Here is a 21,151-nt window from a genome sequence, read left to right as displayed (position 1 = left end):
ACCTACGTCGGCCAATCCGCGATCGGCTTGTCTCCCTTCCAAAAGGTCATATCTGCCGTAGGGGATACTGTTTCATTTTATAACAGGGTGCCAATTTTCCTTTATTTACAACTTATAATATAACCTCCTTCCATAAAATGGCAGCCGGTCTGGTCGCCACATATATCATTAGACTCCCTGAACCTCAGAGAATCAGTAGGGAGAGCTGATATGACTCTTTAAGCCGGCAAACGAAAGAAATAGGAGAGGGCACCGTAACATATGCAAGGCCCGATTTGCCTAATAAGCCAAGTTTTCCTGAATTAATATATTTTCTCTAATTTTTTTCTTATGAAATGATAAAGCTACCCATTTCATTAAGTATGAGGACAATTTTTTTTTATTGGAGTTAAAATTAACGTAGATATATGACCGAACCTAACCTAACCTACCCTACCTAACCTAACCTACCCTACCTAACCTAACCTAACCTATCTTTATGGGTTAGGTAGTCGAAAAAGTTAGGTTAGGTAGTCGAAAAACAATTAATTCATGAAAACTTGGCTTATTAGGCAAATCGGGCCCTGCATAGTAGGCTGACAAGTGCGTTCTGGCTACTAGGTACGACATATTTATATATATATATATATATATATATATATATATATATATATATATATGTCGTACCTAGTAGCCAGAACTCACTTCTCAGCCTACTATTCAAGGCCCGATTTGCCTAATAAGCCAAGTTTTCCTGAATTAATATATTTACTATAATTTTTTTCTTATGAAATGATAAAGCAACCCTTTTCTCTATGTATGAGGTCAATTTTTTTTTATTGGAGTTAAAATTAACGTAGATATATGACCGAACCTAACCAACCCTACCTAACCTAACCTAACCTATATTTATAGGTAAGGTTAGGTTAGGTAGCCAAAAAAAGCTAGGTTAGGTTAGGTTAGGTAGGTTAGGTAGACGAAAAAACATTAATTCATGAAAACTTGGCTTATTAGGCAAATCGGGCCTTGAATAGTAGGCTGAGAAGTGGGTTCTGGCTATTAGGTACGACATATATATATATATATATATATATATATATATATATATATATATATATATATATATATATATATATATATATGTCGTACCTAATAGCCGGAACGCACTTCTCAGCCTACTATTCAAGGCCCGATTTGCCTAATAAGCAAAGTTTTCATGAATTAATGTTTTTTCGTCTACCTAACCTACCTAACCTAACCTAACCTAGCTTTTTTTGGCTACCTAACCTAACCTTACCTATAAATATAGGTTAGGTTAGGTTAGGTAGGGTTGGTTAGGTTCGGTCATATATCTACGTTAATTTTAACTCCAATAAAAAAAAATTGACCTCATACATAGAGAAAAGGGTTGCTTTATCATTTCATGAGAAAAAAATTATAGTAAATATATTAATTCAGGAAAACTTGGCTTATTAGGCAAATCGGGCCTTGAATAGTAGGCTGAGAAGTGAGTTCTGGCTACTAGGTACGACATATATATATATATGTCGTACCTAGTAGCCAGAACTCACTTCTCAGCTTACTATGCAAGGCCTGATTTGCCTAATAAGCCAAGTTTTCATGAATTAATTGTTTTTCGACGACCTAACCTACCTAACCAAACCTAACCTAACTTTTTTGGCTACCTAACCTAACCTAACCTATAAAGATAGGTTAGGTTAGGTAGGGTTGGTTAGGTTCGGTCATATATCTACTTTAATTTTATATCCAATAAAAAAAAATTGACCTCATACATAATGAAATGTGTAGCTTTATCATTTCATAAGAAAAAAATTAGAGAAAATATATTAATTCAGGAAAACTTGGCTTATTAGGCAAATCGGGCCTTGCATAGTAGGCTAAGAAGTGCGTTCTGGCTACTAGGTACGACATATATATATATGTCGTACCTAGTAGCCAGAATGCACTTCTCAGCCTACTATGCAAGGCCCGATTTGCCTAATAGGCAGAGTGATTTTCTTTAATTTTCAAAATATTGTTTTCAATTGATTTATTTGAAATATTATTATTATATTATGTTAAGAACATAAATTATTGACTTAGTTATGTTAGTTTAGGTTAGGTTAAGAATGGTTAGGCTAGGTTAGGTAGGGTTGGTTAGGTTCGGTCATATATAAAATGAAAGCTATTTAAGCTCTCTTTAGTGTTTGCAGGTTATAGTTGTGTGTGTGAAAACTAAAGTCTTTGAAAATGTAATAAGTTATTACGAAACGCGTTCAAGTGTCGCGTCAGAGTAGAAATTAAAATGAATTTTGGAGAATTCATTTTTCAATTACCATCGACAGTGAAAAGAAACATAAGAAATATTGAGAAAATTCGTGTTAGAATTATTAATCTTACTTTTTCGGTCATATTTAATAATATATGTCTACAGGAAAGACTGCTACCAAAATATACTAATAATATATATATATATACATATATATATATATATATATATATATATATATATATATATATATATATATATATATATATATATATATATATATTCATCACAAACAATAATCATATACCGAGCATACTGAGTGTTATACGATTACATTTCTTGTTTTGTAAGGTCACAAACGTACGATGACAGGCATTAGTAACTCTTAACCTGCCACTCTACTATTCATTTCAGTTGTGATCGGGGACAACTACACCGAAACTTGAGCGGTTTTTCGGTGTTTGGTACAGAAGTTTACCATGAGGTGAGTGGCGCCGCTTGTTGAGTACACTGAGGCAAAGGGTAGTTTATGGTTTGTACCTGGGGCAGACAGCACAGGTAGTTCATAGTTTGTACCGGGGTAGACGCCACAGGTAGGTCATGGTTTGTACTTGTGGTAGACGGGCAAGGAAATTCCTGGTTTGTACTAGAGGTGTACGGCACAGGTTGTTCATGGTTTGTACCGGGGATAGACGGGATAGGAAGCTCATGGTTTGTACCTTGGGTTGACGGGAGAGATAATTCATGGATTGTACGTGTGGTAGACCTGACAGGTAGGTCATAATTTGTACATGAGATGAACGGGACAGGTATTTCATTGATTGTACCTGGGCCAGACGGGACAGGTTGTTCATGGATTGCATCTGGGCTAGACAGGAATGGAAGTTTATCTTTTCTTCATGGCAATGCCAGGGAAAAGTAATTCATAGTTTATACCTGGGGTCACAGTACAGGTAGTTTAATGAATGAAGCTGGGGTAGACAGGACAGTTAGTTCTTGGTTCCTACCTGTGGTAGACAGGGCAGGTAGTTCATGGCAAGAAACTGTCGAAGACTGGACGGGTAGTTCATTGTTTGTACCGGGGGGGGGGGGGGGGGTGGTTACAAATTTGATGGAGTTCTGGGAAATTTAATGCTCCCCAATCCTGGCCCGAGACCAGGATTGAGTTTTGAGAGTTTGGTCTACCAGGCTGTTGCTTAGAGCGGCCCACAGGCCCACATACCCACCACAGACTGGTTGGTCCGACACTTCTTAGAGAAAACAATCTTGTTTTCTCTTGAAGATGTCCACGGTTGTTCCCGCAATATTTCTTATGCTCGCTGGGAGGATGTTGAAAAACCGGTCACCTCTGATATTTATACAGCGTTTTTTGACTTCACTGGGTAGACGGGAGAGGCAGTTTATTGTATGAACCTGGGGTAGACGGGACAGGTAGTTCATGGACACGGGAGAGGTAGGTCGGGACAGGTAGTTAGAAACCTAACCAGCTCGGGTTTGTGATCCCCCAAATGCGAACAAATGTTCGCATTTGTGTTCCTCACGTGTGCCCCAAAGAATGAGGTGATTTGTTAAAATGCTATGCCCAAGATTACCATCCGAGTGCCGGCGGGGAAGTGATTCATATAGCTTCGGCTATCACATCCTTATGTCCGGTCGTGATGGTCAAGCGGATTAAGGCGTCCTGTATATCAGTTGCGTTGCTCCTGGCAGTATGGGGGTTCGAGTCACTTCTGGGGTGTGAGTTTTCAGTCACATATATATATATATATATATATATATATATATATATATATATATATATATATATATATATATATATATATATATATATATTATATATATATATATATATATATATATATATATATATATATATATATATATTTATTGAGCTGTATTATGGGAACCGACGCCAGCCTCAAAATTTATCATTAATGTTGTTTTTTCTTTAGGAATCACTCGTTTGTATGTCAGCGCTTCACTCAGGGGCAATTAACATCAATGGAGGAGACATCATTTTCAAGAAGAAGGTGGAGGTCCCTGGGAGAGTCTACGGCAGCACCAGGAACAGGATTGTCTCGAGGAGCAAGTGAGTTGTTGTGCAACTACATGTTTAACTTTGACTAGTGGAACAGTAGCTAGTTTCTGACTGACAGATGGAACGGAGAGACAACTTTTGAGCTTAAGATGACACAAAGATAAGACAACGTTATACTGTGAAGTGAATGGAGGAGAACACAACTTCTTACTGAGACGTTAATGGTAGAAACCGGTTTTAGATTTCAGGAAACAGTTAAAAGACAAAGGTCGACGAAGGAGCGACATTCAGGGGCAGTCTTCTGACACTCATGTATTTACGTGGGGAGTTTTCTGCCACTAATTTACATACAGAGGCAGGGTTCTGCCACTAATATGTATTCAGGGGCAGTATTCTGTCATTAATGTACATACATGGCCAGTCTCCTGTCATTAATGTATATTCAGGGGTAAACTTCTGACACTAATGTACATACAGGAGCGGTCTTCTACCACTAAAGTACACACGAGGGCAGTTGTTAGTCAGCATCGTACACACGAGGGCAGTTGTTAGTCAGCATCGTACACACGAGGGCAGTTGTTAGTCAGCATCGTACACACGAGGGCAGTTGTTAGTCAGCATCGTACACACGAGGGCAGTTGTTAGTCAGCAGTGTACACACGAGGGCAGTTGTTAGTCAGCAGTGACGGAAGAAATTGAGGGACGAAGGGAATATCAGATCGAATTAAGAGAGCAGTAGAGTTATGGGCCCCAGCAAGAGCTGGGGGGGGGAGGGAGAAAGGAATAACCAGGAAAGTGACCAGGACGAGCACCAAGCATGGGTTCCTGGAGACAAAACACAAAGTGGTGAAAACTGTGTAATTAGAAGTTGGAGTTCATGGAAGTTGGTATAAAATCCACGAATATTCCACTGAAGAATAGACATTATCAAAGAGAAAGGACAGTAACAGAGAACAAGAAAGAAATAAAGGTATAGAAGAACACAGTTTATTAAAGAATCTCAGGATCAGGGGTTAGGATCCAACCCGTTCTCACAAATTTAATAAGGCAATATTGACTTATTAAATATGTGCATAGGTGACATACTTAACATAATAGTTTCCCTTGAAAAGCTTCATAGAAAACACCGACCTTACCTAACCTACTTAGTATGTTAAGATAAGCATCTTATTGCTTCGTAATTACAATTGTTACCTAACCTATACCTATAATAGGTTAAGTAACAATTGTAATTACAAAGCTATAAGATACTTATTTTAACATACTAAGTAGGTTAGGTAAGGTCGGTGTTTTCTATGAAGCTTTTCAAGGGAAACTATTATGTTTAGTATGTCACCTATGTACGCAACTAATAAGTCAATATTGACTTATTAAATTTGCGAGAACGGGTTGCAGGATCAGGAGCAGGGTCGGCAAAATCAGGGTTAGGGGGCATGGGTAAACTTAGTAGGGATAGAGGGAAGGGAGCAAGAGGACAGACCAGAGGCAGACTGACGGGGTCCGGAGGAGGAGGAATCAACTGAGAGGGGCAGGCAAGGACAGCTGGAGGAGGGGGGGCAGAAGTCAGGGAGTTCATCTCAGCAAGGGCAGCAACCGAGAGGGAATCGGGGGCGAAAGAAACCTCCATATCTGGGACAGGGAGTTCGAGCACTGATATGGGAGGGGATGTAGTGACAGAGTCAGAGGGAGGGGGTGAGGAAGAAAGCGAAATCTTCTTACCCGCTGGAGAGGAAGGAGAGGAGCCAGGCTTACGTTTCTGACTTGAAGAGACAGGCGTTCCAGTAACAACGTACCGGGCGACAGACTCAATGGTCTCAGCAGGAGAAGAGGAACGGGAGCGAACAACACGAAGGTCGCTGAGAGGATGATGGATATCAGCCTGGACCGACAGGTGGCGTGGAGGGTCAAGAGACTTGGGGGAGGGTCGGGAAGAAAGAGTGGGGGAGATGGGGAAGAAGACAAAGGAGATATGGTGGACTGGGTAGGAAGGGGGAAACCCCAGATGGAGAACCGGGAGGGAGATTATCCGGGACAGGAGGCAAAGGAATAGGGGAGGAGGTGGTGGGTGTGGATGGGTTTAAGGCCTGGAAATGGTTGTGAGACTAAGGAAGACGGGAAGGACGAGGAGAGGTAGAACGCAACGCGCGAGCGTAGGAGACGCCCGCGAAAGGGGTGAGACGACGAACTTGGCGTCTCGCTTCAGGAAAAGACAGACGATCACGGTGCTTCAAATTGAGGACAGCTTCCCCGAGTTTGTAGTGCATACACGAGCGTGAGAAGGTAGGGTGGGCCTCACTGCAATTGAGGCAGCGAGCCTGGGGAGAAGTGTACTCGGACTTAGAATGACTATCGTCCCCACACAAGGGGCACAGATACACAATACTGGTGCATTTGAGGACACCGTGCCCGAACTTCCAACACTTATTGCATAGTCTAGGAGAGGGAATGTACTCCTGAACGGAGAATCTGGCACCAGCAAGAATAATAGAGGGCGGAAGGGTCCTACTATCAAAGGTGATTTTTACAACTCGAAGGGGCTGACGGCGACGACCACGAGGGGGTCGAGTAAACGTGTCCACCTGGAGGACAGAATGGCCTTGGGCTTCGAGGATATGTTTAATATCCTCATGGCAATCTTTGAGGTCCCGAACACCAGTTGCAACATGGTGTGGGAGGAGAACAGTGCCAACACTGGCATTTAACCGAGCATTTTTGAGACCTGAACAGGGGTCTCTCCAATGCAGGACAAAGCGGCTATAAGCTAGTAGCTGCATCCTGAGAAGGAGCAGTGACGACACGCGTACCGTAACTGGTGGAGTTAAAAGTAACAGAGGCATCTACTGAATCAACAAGGTGTTTATGGAGGGAGAATTCGTCAGGAGTAGAATCTAGATGGTGAAGATCAAAGTATTTAGCCCACGTAGCGGGACCAAACAAGGCGTTGTAAGTAGTATTACGGGAAGGGATCGTGCGGGTGCTTTCGTGGCGGGGACGGCGTTGAGAACCCCCAGAGAGAGAGGGGGTAAAAGGCGCAGTAGTCACAATGAGAGACGAAGCCGTGCCAGGGGACGAGGTGGTCACCACTAGGGGCTGGGGGCTCGACCCTACCGCAGAGGAGGGAGGGGAGCTGAGGGGAGTAGTCAGGTCGCCGGGGCCCAATGCAGCGGGGGCTACAGGGCCTGGTCTTCCAACACAGTCTGACTCGGGGGCTTGGTCGCCCACCCCACGAGCCTGAGAAGGTACAAGGGAAACATTATCTGCCATGAAAACGAGGAAAAACTTTAATTCACGAATGTGCCCCCACACCCACCATGGAGCCACAATTAGAGGCAGGACACGCAACAAGAAGCTATCGCCGATCATGCCGGGGCCCCCTAGGGGTGCGTCGTGAGTATACGCCCCACAAACGCCACCTTAAGAACCGTGAGTCCGTCGAGAGCGGGTTCAGTGACAAAAGGGGGATTGACAATAAAAGGTTCCCCTCGCTCGAGACGTTGGGTACTACAGTTCTACGGGTGCAAGAGTATGCCTCCTCAAGCACCCGGGCGTCAAAACAAGAGAACGTCGAAAGAATAATCAAAACGGGCAAAAGGTCGGCAGAAAATGACAATTTGATAGGAGAAGAGGGGAGAGAACAATGAAACATGAAGAAAAGGAAAAGAAGTCTGGCAAAATTGGTAAAGGCAGCAGCAGGAGCTGCTGCAAAAGGACAGAGGGCTGACCCACGGAGCATCACACTCCGGCACCTGCCCACCAAGCCCCCTCACGGCGGTAACGGGCCAGACAGTGAGGGGGTGAATAGGGTAGAAGGGGGATGGGGTAGGGTGACAGGAGAGGGAGAGAAACTACAAGCCAGGGAGGAAGGAAAAGGAAGTGTGTAAGGTTATTGGTGGAAGGGAGACATTCTTGACCCATGACGTGAGAATCCAGAGTGATTACGACCTGGGTTCGTGAATACATTATAATTAAGCAGCAAACTCTTCTTCATTAGATACCCAACCCTTGCATGGGGAAGACAATGGAAGTTCCGACGCTTCGCTCCATAATGAAACATTGCGACGTATCGCACGGCTTGATTTTGTCCAGGATGGACATTGTCCATCTTGATTTTCTCCAGGGCGGACATTGTAAATCCTGACTTTTTCCAGGACGGACATAATCCATCCTGATTTTGTCCAGGACGGACATAATCCATCCTGATTTTGTCCAGGACGGACAGAAAATTCGTCAATTACTATATTTTAAGATGTGAATGGGTGTCTAACTTTCACGCGTGTTATTGTGACTTACTGCTGTAACCCTTCTTCACTTTCCAGGGACACCGAGTCCTCAGAGGCAGTGTACATAATAGAGAAGACCTCCCCTACCATCACTAAACACGGTAAGACCTGCAGTAACACATTTGTCATTATTGTCACTGACAAGACCATGTTGTGATATCATCATCACTGACACGAACATATTGCGCCATATCTTCGCTAACAAGACCATATTGCGACATCAATATGGTCAGCAAAGGCAATATTGCAATAGTGTATCATATCAATTGCTAACAAGACCATATTGCGTCATATAATCATTTATAAGACCATATCGCGTCATGTCAATACTATCAAGACCATGTTGGGTCATGTCATCACTGAAAACCACGTTGTGTCATTATCATCATTAATCATACCATATTTCACAATTACCGTCACTGACCACACCATATTGCACTATTACCTTCACTGACCACACCATACTGCACCATTACCTCCACTGACTACACCATACTGCACCATTACCTTCAGTGATGTGACCAACGCTGGGATGATATAAGTGCCGTCATATACACTCCTCACCCTCGTGATGAGTCATGCTCCGAGATGCTCACACACACACACAAGTCTTCATGTTCACTATGCGTATAAGAATGTAGGAAGCCAGAATTCTGAGTTATTTCGTTTTCAAGTCACTGCAGTGGGATAGGAAGACTGGTGCGGCATCTGCCATGGCGGGCTCCGGCCGTCGCTCTTCTTGAGATTCGCGCCAAGATTCGGGCGGGACGACGATGCCGAGGACCCCGGACGTGAGAAAACAAGACGATTGGGTGCTTACAAGCGTGAGTGAACAACGAGGTGGAGACCTAAGGTCACGTGACACGCAGGAGGGGCTAAGTGGTGTGGGCCAGGCGCCAGGGTCGCCACTTCAATTTGAACTCTCTGACGGGTAGGACTCAAAACGATCAACTTTTGAGCAGTTATGATATTTCGTGATTACGCGGCGTCTGGGAACGGGACCACTACATCGTACCACAGAAGTGACCGACTGGAACCTCCTGGGATAGTTGTCAATAACATGTGTGGCAAGTTGCAAGAATTTGCAACTCTGAGACGGTTGATGCATTTGAGGTTCTCTTGTCAACTTGCAAGGCTGGGCTGAGGGACCAGTTGAGGGACCAATGGTAGTTGCCTCGCAGCTCCATCGTCCTCTATGGAAGAGTACGAAGTCATTGTGTACTCCAGGTCATCACAAGTCACCGAGGAGAAAAGGTGAGCAGAGAAATATGTAATGCAGTCCTGCCACCGAGGAGACTCAGCTGCCAGTTCACACACTGAGGGGTGAGGCGCAGACTGTATTGCCTGCTACTCCGTAGCCTGAAGCATTTCGAATTCCTTAGTTCCGACGAGCAACGGAAGGAACTGAAGTACAAGTTGCAGCATTGACTCCTAGTGTGAGGAGTAGAGTGTGATACCCTACTTGAGAGTGAAGGGGGTCATACCAGTGCACAGTGGTATGTGGATATAGAAGGTTTAGTTACTCTACGATTAAAGAAAGGTGCTTGGATTTTCTAGTTCCTAGGAAGACAAAAATTTTGATGTAATAAGTCCCGTCGATCACCTGGTTGGCTGGTAGAAGCAGCGTTATGGACACATCCATTGGTACGAGGACGGCTGTGTCTAAACCCACAGTTGCATAACAAAGTTAAGAGTACAAAGTTAGGTTGAATGAAGTTGCCTAATAAGTGGAGTTTGCTTTCAATTATATATTTTTCACATTTGTTTTCCTATGTTTTCCAATATTTTTCCTATGTTTTTCCTATGTTTTTCCTATGTTTTTTCCTAACCTAACCTAACACAACCTAACCTACCTAACCTAGCAAAACCTGATCTAACCAAACTTAATATATACATATTTAAAATTAACGAAAATCACTCTGCCTGTTAGGCAGAGTGATAGTAAAAGTTTTGGGTAGTAAACCCTACCCAAGCTCCACTGAAGTATCATAAAAGTACCCTTGCTTTACTGTAGTGCCATAAACCTATCCTTGCTTCATTGTACTATCATAAACTCTTCCCCTGCCTGTATTGTAGCATCATAAATCTTACCCTTGCCTCACTGTAGCACCATAAACCTTCCTTGTTTCACTTTTCTATCATGAACTCTTCCCCACCTTTACTGTAGCATCATAAATCTTACTCTTGCTTCACTGTAACACCATAAATCTACCTTTCACTCACTGTAGCACCATAAAACCATCACTTGCTTCACTGTAGTAACTTATAAATCTAGCTTTACTTCACTGTAGTACAATAAACCCTTCCCTTGCCTCTCTGTCCTATCTCACACCTTACTCTTGTTTCATTATAGCAGCATAAACCCTTCCCTTGCTTCACTGTAGCACAATAAACTTTATCCTTGCGCCACTGTAGCTTCATAAACCCTACTCTTGCCTCATTGTAGCACCAAGAACCTTTCTCTAGCTGCTAAGTAGCTTCACAAACACTTCCTGTGCATCACTGTAGAACCAAAAACTAACCCTTTCTTCACTGTCGTTGCATAAACCTACTCTTGCTTCACTTTATTATCATAAACCCTATCCATGCTTCAATGTTTCAACATAAACCCTACTCTAGCGTCACTGTAGATCCATAAACATTCTATTGCTTCACTCCAGAACTATAAACCCTACCTTTGATTCACTGATGTATATAAACTTACCCTTGCTTCACTGTATATATAATATATATAATTCTATCACTCTATCATAATAAACCCTACACATGCTTCATTGTAGTACCATAAACTCAACTCTGGTTTCACCATAAAACACATCTTTGCTTAAGTATATTATCATACACCCTTCCTGTGATTCACTGTAGTAACATAATCCCTACACTTCCTTAAAAGTAGCACTTTAAACTCTTTCCATTACTTCACTGTAGAACCATTACCTTCCTTTTCTTCACTGTAATATTATAAACTTGTTTCATGGTAGTATCACAAACACGACCCTTGTTTCACTGTAGTATTACAAACACGCCCCTTGTTTCACTGGAGTATCACAAACACGACCCTTGTTTCACTGTAGTATCACAAACACGAGCCTTGTTTCACTGTAGTATCACAAACACGCCCCTTGTTTCACTGTAGTATCACAAACACGCCCCTTGTTTCACTGTAGTATCACAAACACGCCCCTTGTTTCACTGTAGTATCACAAACACGAGCCTTGTTTCACTGTAGTATCACAAACACGCCCCTTGTTTCACTGTAGTATCACAAACACGACCCTTGTTTAACTGCAGTATCACAAACACGACACTTGTTTCACTGTAGTATCACAAACACGAGCCTTGTTTCACTGTAGTATCACAAACACGAGCCTTGTTTCACTGTAGTAACCTAAACCTTACCCTAGCTTTAATGAAATATCATAAACCCTACACTTGCTTTACTGAAATATCATAATTACCACCCATGCTTTACTGAAAGATTATAAACACTTCCCTTCTTTTATTGTAAATATAATAAACACTACTCCTGTGAGAAATTCTTACTCTAAAATAATTATAATAATTTAATATATAATTTGAAGAACCATTCTTAGGAAAATAAAATAAATTGGGGAACCAGTGCCTATGGATCCCTTATATAAAGTGTCAATGAAATAAATTAATGTATAATAAATTAACTGTAGTTTACTGTAAAACGTAGAATCAAATCCCTCCACACTCTTTGGGGGTTAATTAGTAAATAGAAGATTAACATTTCAAATAAAGAAATAATGAGATACTAATGCACATCTATTCATAAATCACATATATAAATAATATATAGGAATATGATATTAATAAATCAAAGACAACTACTACAAACTATCTACAAAAATAACATAAAGAGCTTAGCTGAGTGGCAATAGTATGGTGCGTCCCGTAAACTCGTAGCCATGAAACTGGTAACAAGGAGTTACTCTGGGAACTCGTGAGCGTGCGGGAAGTTACCGACTTGCTCATGCTTGTACTCCAGCTGGAAGACGATACACATGTAAAATCTATTTGAGAATATATATTTCCTCAAGTATTCATAGAAATTAATGTGGGGAGATAAGAGGAATGAAAACTTACGGATTTGTTTTATAGGGTAAGTGTCATGGCGATTAACCGTCCTAACTAACTGATTGAATGTGGCCACAAAAAATACAGTAGGGACAAACTGGTTAGCCAGACACGGTGTCTGTGAGGTATGACGATGTTACGTCTTGATGGCGTCCGTAGCTGCACGAATGGCTCTTAAGACGATGATACAATCAGGTTCCAAGTAGTGTAAAGTGCGACTACGGCGACGCGCACCAGCTGCCCAGGTGGCACTCTTGAGTGCCATCTGAGCAGGTGAGGCGCGACGTCGTAGTCGCAGCGCGTCGTCGTAGTCGCAGCGCGTCGTCGTCGTCGCAGAGGTATTTTTTGGGATTTTCCTGGAAGTTTTGGTGTGTTTCGGACGCGTGTGAGCGTCCTGTGTTTGGGTATGTGGTCCGGAAAGAGGGGAGATCATGTTGATGGGTGCCAGGTGGAGCGCGTCGTCGTCGTCGCAGAGGGTTTGGGAGGGGAATTTCCCGGATGTTATGACGCGTGGCATCCGGCCAGACGTCACTTGAGAGAGTGTCATGTTGGGGTTGGAAGCTAAGTGGTCGGTATGCAGTCATGTAGGGAGGAAGAGGAGGGGGGAAGAGGAGGAGTGTAGGTTATGTTGTGAAGGGAGGGGGGAGCCCCAATACCTGAGAGGATATCAATGACATCCATTAGTTCTCCCCCTACACGGACAGGAAGTGTTGAGGGGAGCGTGAGAAGGAGGGGAAAGGGAGGTAACAGCTGGCAGTGGGTTTGTGTGTGAAAGTAGACATTATTTTTTCTTAAAGAATGACAGTTTTATGTACCCTCTCTGCTTCCAGAGCGCTAAGGATATGTGGGCTATACCTACCACATAGCTATGAGGAGTGACACCACATGTCCACATGGGTTACCTCTTCAAAGGCTGAGGTCTAACTGTTGCGAATGTCATCATCAACCTCTAACATAGTCAGTCATACCACCCCCCCCCTCCCCCCTCCCCCACCTCCCCCCCTCCATCCACATAGCAGGACATAGCCACATACCATCACCACCACCACACTGCTGGGAGTGACAGCAATATGGCATACCATACTCTCTCATGACACAGCTCTCACCGGCACAGAGCGTTGAGTGTGACAATGTTCTTTCTCAAAGGTGAGCCATGAGCGCAACATACAAATTCCAAAATGCAGTCCTGGGAGTTTGACACACATTGATTAACAAGCTATCTGATTATTTATACAGCTTCTCTCTCTCTACATTATATGCGGGTTACATAGTGTGTCAAGAACTCTCTCTCTCTCTCTCTGTCTCTCTGTCTCTCTCTTGCTTCTCTCTCTCTCTCTCTGTCTCTCTGTCTCTGTCTCTGTCTCTGTCTCTCTCTCGGTCTTTCTGTCTCTCTCTCTCTGTCTCTCTCTCTCTGTCTCTCTCTCTCTGTCTCTCTCTCTCTCTCTCTCTCTCTCTCTCTGTCTCTCTCTCTCTCTCTGTCTCTCTCGGTCTCTCTGTCTCTCTGTCAGCCTCTCTCTGTCTCTCTCTCTCTCTCTGTCTCTGTCTCTGTCTCTGTCTCTCTCTCTCTCTCTCTCTCTCGGTCTCTCTGTCTCTCTGTCTCTCTGTCTCTCTCTCTCTGTCTCTCTCTCTCTCTCTCTCTCTCTGTCTCTCTCTCTCTGTCTCTGTCTCTGTCTCTGTCTCTCTCTATCTCTCCAGATCATTTAATAGTTGGGGAAAGTAACATCACTTTCCTTTCTCCTGCTGCCGCTGTTCACGTATCTTTCTCCATTTCACTTAGAATGACCACTATGTCAATTTTCGAGCCCCCCTTCACTCTCACCCTTATAACCTTGTAAGGTAACACGACCAATATGCTAACTTCATTCTTTACCCAATATCATTAATGTAACGTGGACAATATACCAACTTCGTTCGTTCTTTGCCCAAATAACATTTTAAGAGTAACGATCTGTCTCTCTCTGTCTCTCTCTGTCTCTCTCTGTCTCTCTTTGTCTCTCTGTCTCTCTGTCTCTCTGTCTCTCTGTCTCTCTGTCTCTCTGTCTCTCTGTCTCTCAGTCTCTCAGTCTCTCTCTCTCTCTCTCTCTCTGTCTCTCTGTCTCTCTGTCTCTCTGTCTCTGTCTCTCTGTCTCTCTCTCTCTCTCTCTCTCTCTCTCTCTCTCTCTCTCTCTCTCTCTCTCTCTCTAAAGTCCACCACACGACACTTCACTTAGTAAACTCAGTCAAAGTCACTAGGTTAGCGTTTACTAAAAGAGAGAAACATTTCACATCGTCACGGAGACGCGATCTCTACCTACAAATTGTTCTTGTTAACTGTGATCATTGAAATGTATGCATGTTTACTCAATCTCCATCACCTCTTCGTCCTACATCCATCCATTACAGCTGTGCGGGGCTATCTTGTCAAGGTCTCACCTTCGCGGCGGATTGAGGCGTACTGAGATAGTCAATGTAAAGGGATGGCCCTTACCCTCTTCCCGTCCACCCCACTTACCCTTACCCCTACCACCCCCTCCATGGCCGAACCATCACTGCCCCCTTCCCAGACCGGATGTTCTGTTCTAAGCTTTAGTATCATTATTCTTTGCTGAAATAGCATTTTTTTAAAGATTGTCCAGTCATAAGCTGGTCTTCAATCTTATTATTATAACAAATCATAATTTGCTGTTCTCTCTCTCTCTCTCTCTCTCTCTCTGTCTTTCTGTCTCTCTGTCTCTCTGTCTCTCTGTCTCTCTCTGTCTCTCTCTCTCTCTCTCTGTCTCTCTCTCTCTCTCTGTCTCTGTCTCTCTCTGTCTCTCTATCTCTCTCTCTCTCTCTCTCTCTCTCTCCAGATCATTTAGTAGTTTGGGAAAGTAACATCATTTCCTTTCTCCTGCTGCCGCTGTTCACGTATCTTTCTCCATCAAGGCTGTCTCTCTTAAGACCTACATCATCCAATGTAAACACCAATCGATGAGAATAAGACCGGTGAGTCGATAGTGGAATAGGTCTGGGTTAAGTCTGTTTTTCAGTTCTTGTAACACAGTCAATGTAGCGTAATGGGAAACCAGTCTTTCTACTGCCTACATAAATAGCGTTTAAAAATGTATGCAAGTCTAGACAAACTCCTATAGCCCTTACATTCTAACACAAATAAAATATTAGCACACGATTGCATCGCATTATATCATCATTAAGTAACGTAGAGATCAACTTTCTGGCTGTTGTCCGAATATCATTATTGAAATGTGAACTCATTTAGCCAAACACTATATCTCCATTACATCTCATAGCATATGAATATTGACCTATACCAGTTTAGCCCTCTGTAACACAATGTAACGTAACGTAACGTAACGCAATCAACTTTTGCAGCCCCAAATGACATTTTTAAATAAAAGTATGACTTAGTCCATCTTCGTTACATCTCTCACCATATAGACATATGGTGTTAGCATAATATGTGAAAAAAATAGTTGATTTCAATTCTTAGCTTGTTCTTCACATGTTCAGTGTTCATTCTTGTATTCCCTATGTTCCTTATCATGTCTTCATATTCTCTATAAGTTCATATTCCCTGCATGTTCACTCTATTCATCAACTTTTTCTTACATGTTTTCTGTGTTCATTCCATGTTCTACAAATGTTCACAGCATGCTCAGTTCAATTCTTTCACCTGTTTTCTCATTTTTTTTCTGTTTTCTACCATTTTCCCCGTATGTTCACTATGTTCTTTGTCAGGTTTTCATGTACATCATACGTTCTCTGTATAACTTTTATACTCAATATTCATGTTCTCAATGTTCTTAGCTTGTTCTTCACACATTCAGTGTTCATTCTTGTATTCCCTATGTTCCTTATCATGTTTTCATATTCTCTATAAGTTCATATTCCCTACATGTTCACTCTATTCATCAACTTTTTCTTACATTTTTCTGTGTTCACCGTATGTTCACTGTGTTCATTCCCCTACTTAACCTCAATTTTTTTTTATGTTCTTTGTTTCTTTAAACCAATTTGTTTCTTCCATTCACTAACTAGTTCTTTGTCAAATAATATTATACGGCAATACAGTCCCCTCAACAATTTTAGTCATCATGTTTTATTTACAAAACTATGTCAAAGTAATTCTCATCGTCGTCATCTTAATAGTTCCACCAACCCCGTTCTTAAACAAATCTACACTTTATTCAGTTCCAAATTTACAAAGACAAACCTTTCTTGTAACTTCGTAACTAAAAATCTTTCGCCAATCAGCTAAAAATCTTTCGCCAATCAACTACAAATCTTTCGCCAATCAACTAAAACATAGTCACTTTCCTCATTTCTCAACTAAACTTATTATCCAATCAACCAAAAAATAGTCAAAGGAATCTTTCCAACGCTGTTCATAACTAAACTTATTCCCTAGTCATCAGAAAAATAACAGTGTTCTTCATGTTTCATTGTCATTTCATAACTAAAATTATCCATCAATCAACAGAAATAGTCATATTCATCATTGTTCCTAACTAAAATTATATGTCGTTAAGTAAGAAATATAGTCAAAGACACTCTTCGAGACATCAAGGACTTACTCAAAGACATCAAAGTAACTCTTCATTACATCAAAGACTCATTCAAATACTACTCATGTTCTCAGAAGTCATTCTCAAAGTCATCACTGATTTTCTCAGAGTCACCAAAGTTATTCTCTGAGTTAACAAAATACTACTCATGTTCTCAAAAGACATTCTCAAAGTTAACAAAGTTATTCAAAGAGCTAACAAAGATATTCTCGGAGTCACCTTCGTTCTTCAGAGAAACTTTCCAAAACATCTTTGTTCATCAAAGTTATTCTTGGAGTCATCAAAGGTAATCTCTAACTCACTTTGGTCATTAAAGTTAATTTCTATGTTATAAAAGTTTGTCTCAGAGACATCTAAGTTAATCTTAGAGTTATCAAATGTAATCTCTAACTCACTTTTGTTCATGAAAGTTGATCTCAGAGTTATCAAAGGTAATCTCTAACTCACTCTCGTTCATCAAAGTTGTTTCAAAGTCATCAAAGTTAATCTCAGAGTTATCCAAAGATATTCTCATGTCCACAAAGTTATTCCAAGAGACGTCAAAGTCAATCTCAGACATCTTCGTTCATAAAAGTTATTCTCAGAGACAACTAAAGTTATTCTCTAAGAGCTATCAAAAGTTATTCTCATTCAAGATATGTTATTCTCTAAGTAACCTTTCCGTTCATCAAAGACATTCTCTAAGCTCTCAAAGTTATTCTCTAAGACAACAAAGTCATTCTCAGAGTCATCAAAAGTTATTCTCAGACTCACCTTCGTTATTCAAAGAAGCCTTCTGAGACATCCTCGTTCAACAAAACTGACCTCAGAGCCATCAAAAAGTTAAATACAGTCATCAAAGTTATTCTCTAAGTAACTTTTCGTTCATCAGAGAAGCTTTCTAAGACATCTTTGTTCATCAAAGTTGTTCTCTAAGACATTAATGTTGTTCTCTAAGACATCAATGTTGTTCTCTAAATCATAAAAGTTAATCTCTAAGACATCAATGTTGTTCTCTAAATCATACAAGTTAATCTCTAAGGCACCTTCGTTCACCAAAAGTTGTTCTCTAAGACACATTCGTTCATCAAAGAAACTCTCCGTCCATCATGTTATTCTTCAAGACATCTTCAGTCATAAAATTTCTCTCCAAAATGTAACTAGTTCAGCTTTTCATACCAAACCCGCGCTTCTGTTAAAATATATTTTCTAAGTCACTTTACCCTAAAACTGTTCTCAGAACTACACTGTCCAAATCCTACGTAACCTATCCTCTCCACCCAATGTTACTTAGTTAGCGCAACGTTCCTAAACCTAACTTTACCTATCCTAACTTAACTTACCTTACCTTTACCTATCGTACCTAACTTAAACTGCATAACCTAACTTTACCTATCCTAACAGGACTTACCTTACATTACTTATCTTACTTAACTTAACCTGCACAACCTAACTTACATAACTTATCTTACCTATCCTAAAGTAACCTAACTTGCTTTACCTAACTTAATCTACATTCCCAAACTGCTGTATCCTAACTTATCTAGTCCAAACCAGCCATGATCTAACTTACATAATTATTCCTGCTTGTCTTTTGTGTTTCGTCAATCATTGTCTCATATTCATTTACTCATTTCAAGGGTTAATTTCTCAAATGGACATTTTTGCATTTCAAGTGTTATTTGTTCAAGATTGTGTGTTTAACCATTTCAAAGGATTTTTGGTATATATGGGAATTTACTCGTTTCAAGGGCAAATTTCTCAAATGGTCATTTTTGCAGATCAAGGGTTATTTGTTAAAGTTCATCAAGTTGCTCATAAGTTGTATTTATTATGTTTGTTATTATTTATTTATTCATATTCCCCAACCTTTTAACCTAACCTTTCAGATGTAGTTTTGTTTCTCCTTTTGTATATTTTTACCCAAACCCACCATCCCACTTAACCTTCTTTCTCAAATTCAAGTCTAGTGCTCCCATGCTCTTCCTCCCCCCTCTCTCTTACTCTTTTCTCCTCGTTTCATGCTCTCACTCACTTGCTCTCTTGTTTTTCTTAGTAGATCTGATTCTTTACTATTGTAATTTTTATTATTACTAATATAAAGAATGAACTTATATGTGAAAACAAAGTAAAAGAAGGAAAGAAGGTTAAGTGGGATGGTGGATTTGGGTAAAAATATACAAAAGGAGAAACAAAACTACATCTGAAAGGTTAGGTTAAAAGGTTGGGGAATATGAATAAATAAATAATAACAAACATAATAAATACAACTTAAGAGCAACTTGATGAACTTTAACAAATAACCCTTGATCTGCAAAAATGACCATTTGAGAAATTTGCCCTTGAAACGAGTAAATTCCCATATATACCAAAAATCCTTTGAAATGGTTAAACACACAATCTTGAACAAATAACACTTGAAATGCAAAAATGTCCATTTGAGAAATTAACCCTTGAAATGAGTAAATGAATATGAGACAATGATTGACGAAACACAAAAGACAAGCAGGAATAATTATGTAAGTTAGATCATGGCTGGTTTGGACTAGATAAGTTAGGATACAGCAGTTTGGGAATGTAGATTAAGTTAGGTAAAGCAAGTTAGGTTACTTTAGGATAGGTAAGATAAGTTACGTAAGTTAGGTTGTGCAGGTTAAGTTAAGTAGGATAAGTAATGTAAGGTAAGTCCTGTTAGGATAGGTAAAGTTAGGTTATGCAGGTTAAGTTAGGTACGATAGGTAAAGGTAAGGTAAGTTAAGTTAGGATAGGTAAAGTTAGGTTTAGGAACGTTGCACTAAGTAACATTGGGTGGAGAGGATAGGTTACGTAGGATTTGGACAGTGTAGTTCTGAGAACAGTTTTAGGGTAAAGTGACTTAGAAAATATATTTTAACAGAAGCGCGGGTTTGGTATGAAAAGCTGAACTAGTTACATTTTGGAGAGAAATTTTATGACTGAAGATGTCTTGAAGAATAACATGATGGACGGAGAGTTTCTTTGATGAACGAATGCGTCTTAGAGAACAACTTTTGGTGAACGAAGGTGCCTTAGAGATTAACTTGTATGATTTAGAGAACAACATTGATGTCTTAGAGATTAACTTTTATGATTTAGAGAACAACATTGATGTCTTAGAGAACAACATTAATGTCTTAGAGAACAACTTTGATGAACAAAGATGTCTTAGAAAGCTTCTCTGATGAACGAAAAGTTACTTAGAGAATAACTTTGATGACTGTATTTAACTTTTTGATGGCTCTGAGGTCAGTTTTGTTGAACGAGGATGTCTCAGAAGGCTTCTTTGAATAACGAAGGTGAGTCTGAGAATAACTTTTGATGACTCTGAGAATGACTTTGTTGTCTTAGAGAATAACTTTGAGAGCTTAGAGAATGTCTTTGATGAACGGAAAGGTTACTTAGAGAATAACATATCTTGAATGAGAATAACTTTTGATAGCTCTTAGAGAATAACTTTAGTTGTCTCTGAGAATAACTTTTATGAACGAAGATGTCTGAGATTGACTTTGACGTCTCTTGGAATAACTTTGTGGACATGAGAATATCTTTGGATAACTCTGAGATTAACTTTGATGACTTTGAAACAACTTTGATGAACGAGAGTGAGTTAGAGATTACCTTTGATAACTCTGAGATCAACTTTGATGAACAAAAGTGAGTTAGAGATTACATTTGATAACTCTAAGATTAACTTAGATGTCTCTGAGACAAACTTTTATAACATAGAAATTAACTTTAATGACCAAAGTGAGTTAGAGATTACCTTTGATGACTCCAAGAATAACTTTGATGAACAAAGATGTTTTGGAAAGTTTCTCTGAAGAACGAAGGTGACTTCGAGAATAACTTTGTTAGCTCTTTGAATAACTTTGTTAACTTTGAGAATGTCTTTTGAGAACATGAGTAGTATTTTGTTAACTCAGAGAATAACTTTGGTGACTCT

General features: G+C 40.6%; 1 protein-coding gene across 1 annotated transcript in view; it reads left to right on the top strand.

The window, feature by feature from the left end:
* The window catches only part of LOC123746991 (uncharacterized), a 182,307-nt gene that overhangs the window by 80,560 nt on the left and 80,596 nt on the right, over positions 1–21,151 (top strand). The window contains exons 4-6 of the mRNA XM_069317267.1: positions 2,663–2,732; positions 4,201–4,337; positions 8,603–8,667. Of these exons, the coding sequence (XP_069173368.1) occupies positions 2,663–2,732; positions 4,201–4,337; positions 8,603–8,667 (272 nt within the window). The remainder of the gene's footprint in view (positions 1–2,662; positions 2,733–4,200; positions 4,338–8,602; positions 8,668–21,151) is intronic.

The sequence above is a fragment of the Procambarus clarkii genome, chromosome 87, assembly GCF_040958095.1.
Source record: "Procambarus clarkii isolate CNS0578487 chromosome 87, FALCON_Pclarkii_2.0, whole genome shotgun sequence".
NCBI classification, from domain to species: Eukaryota; Metazoa; Arthropoda; class Malacostraca; order Decapoda; family Cambaridae; genus Procambarus; species Procambarus clarkii.
The sequence above is the reverse complement of the archived record's forward strand: the minus strand, read 5'-3'. Positions and strand labels throughout refer to the sequence as shown.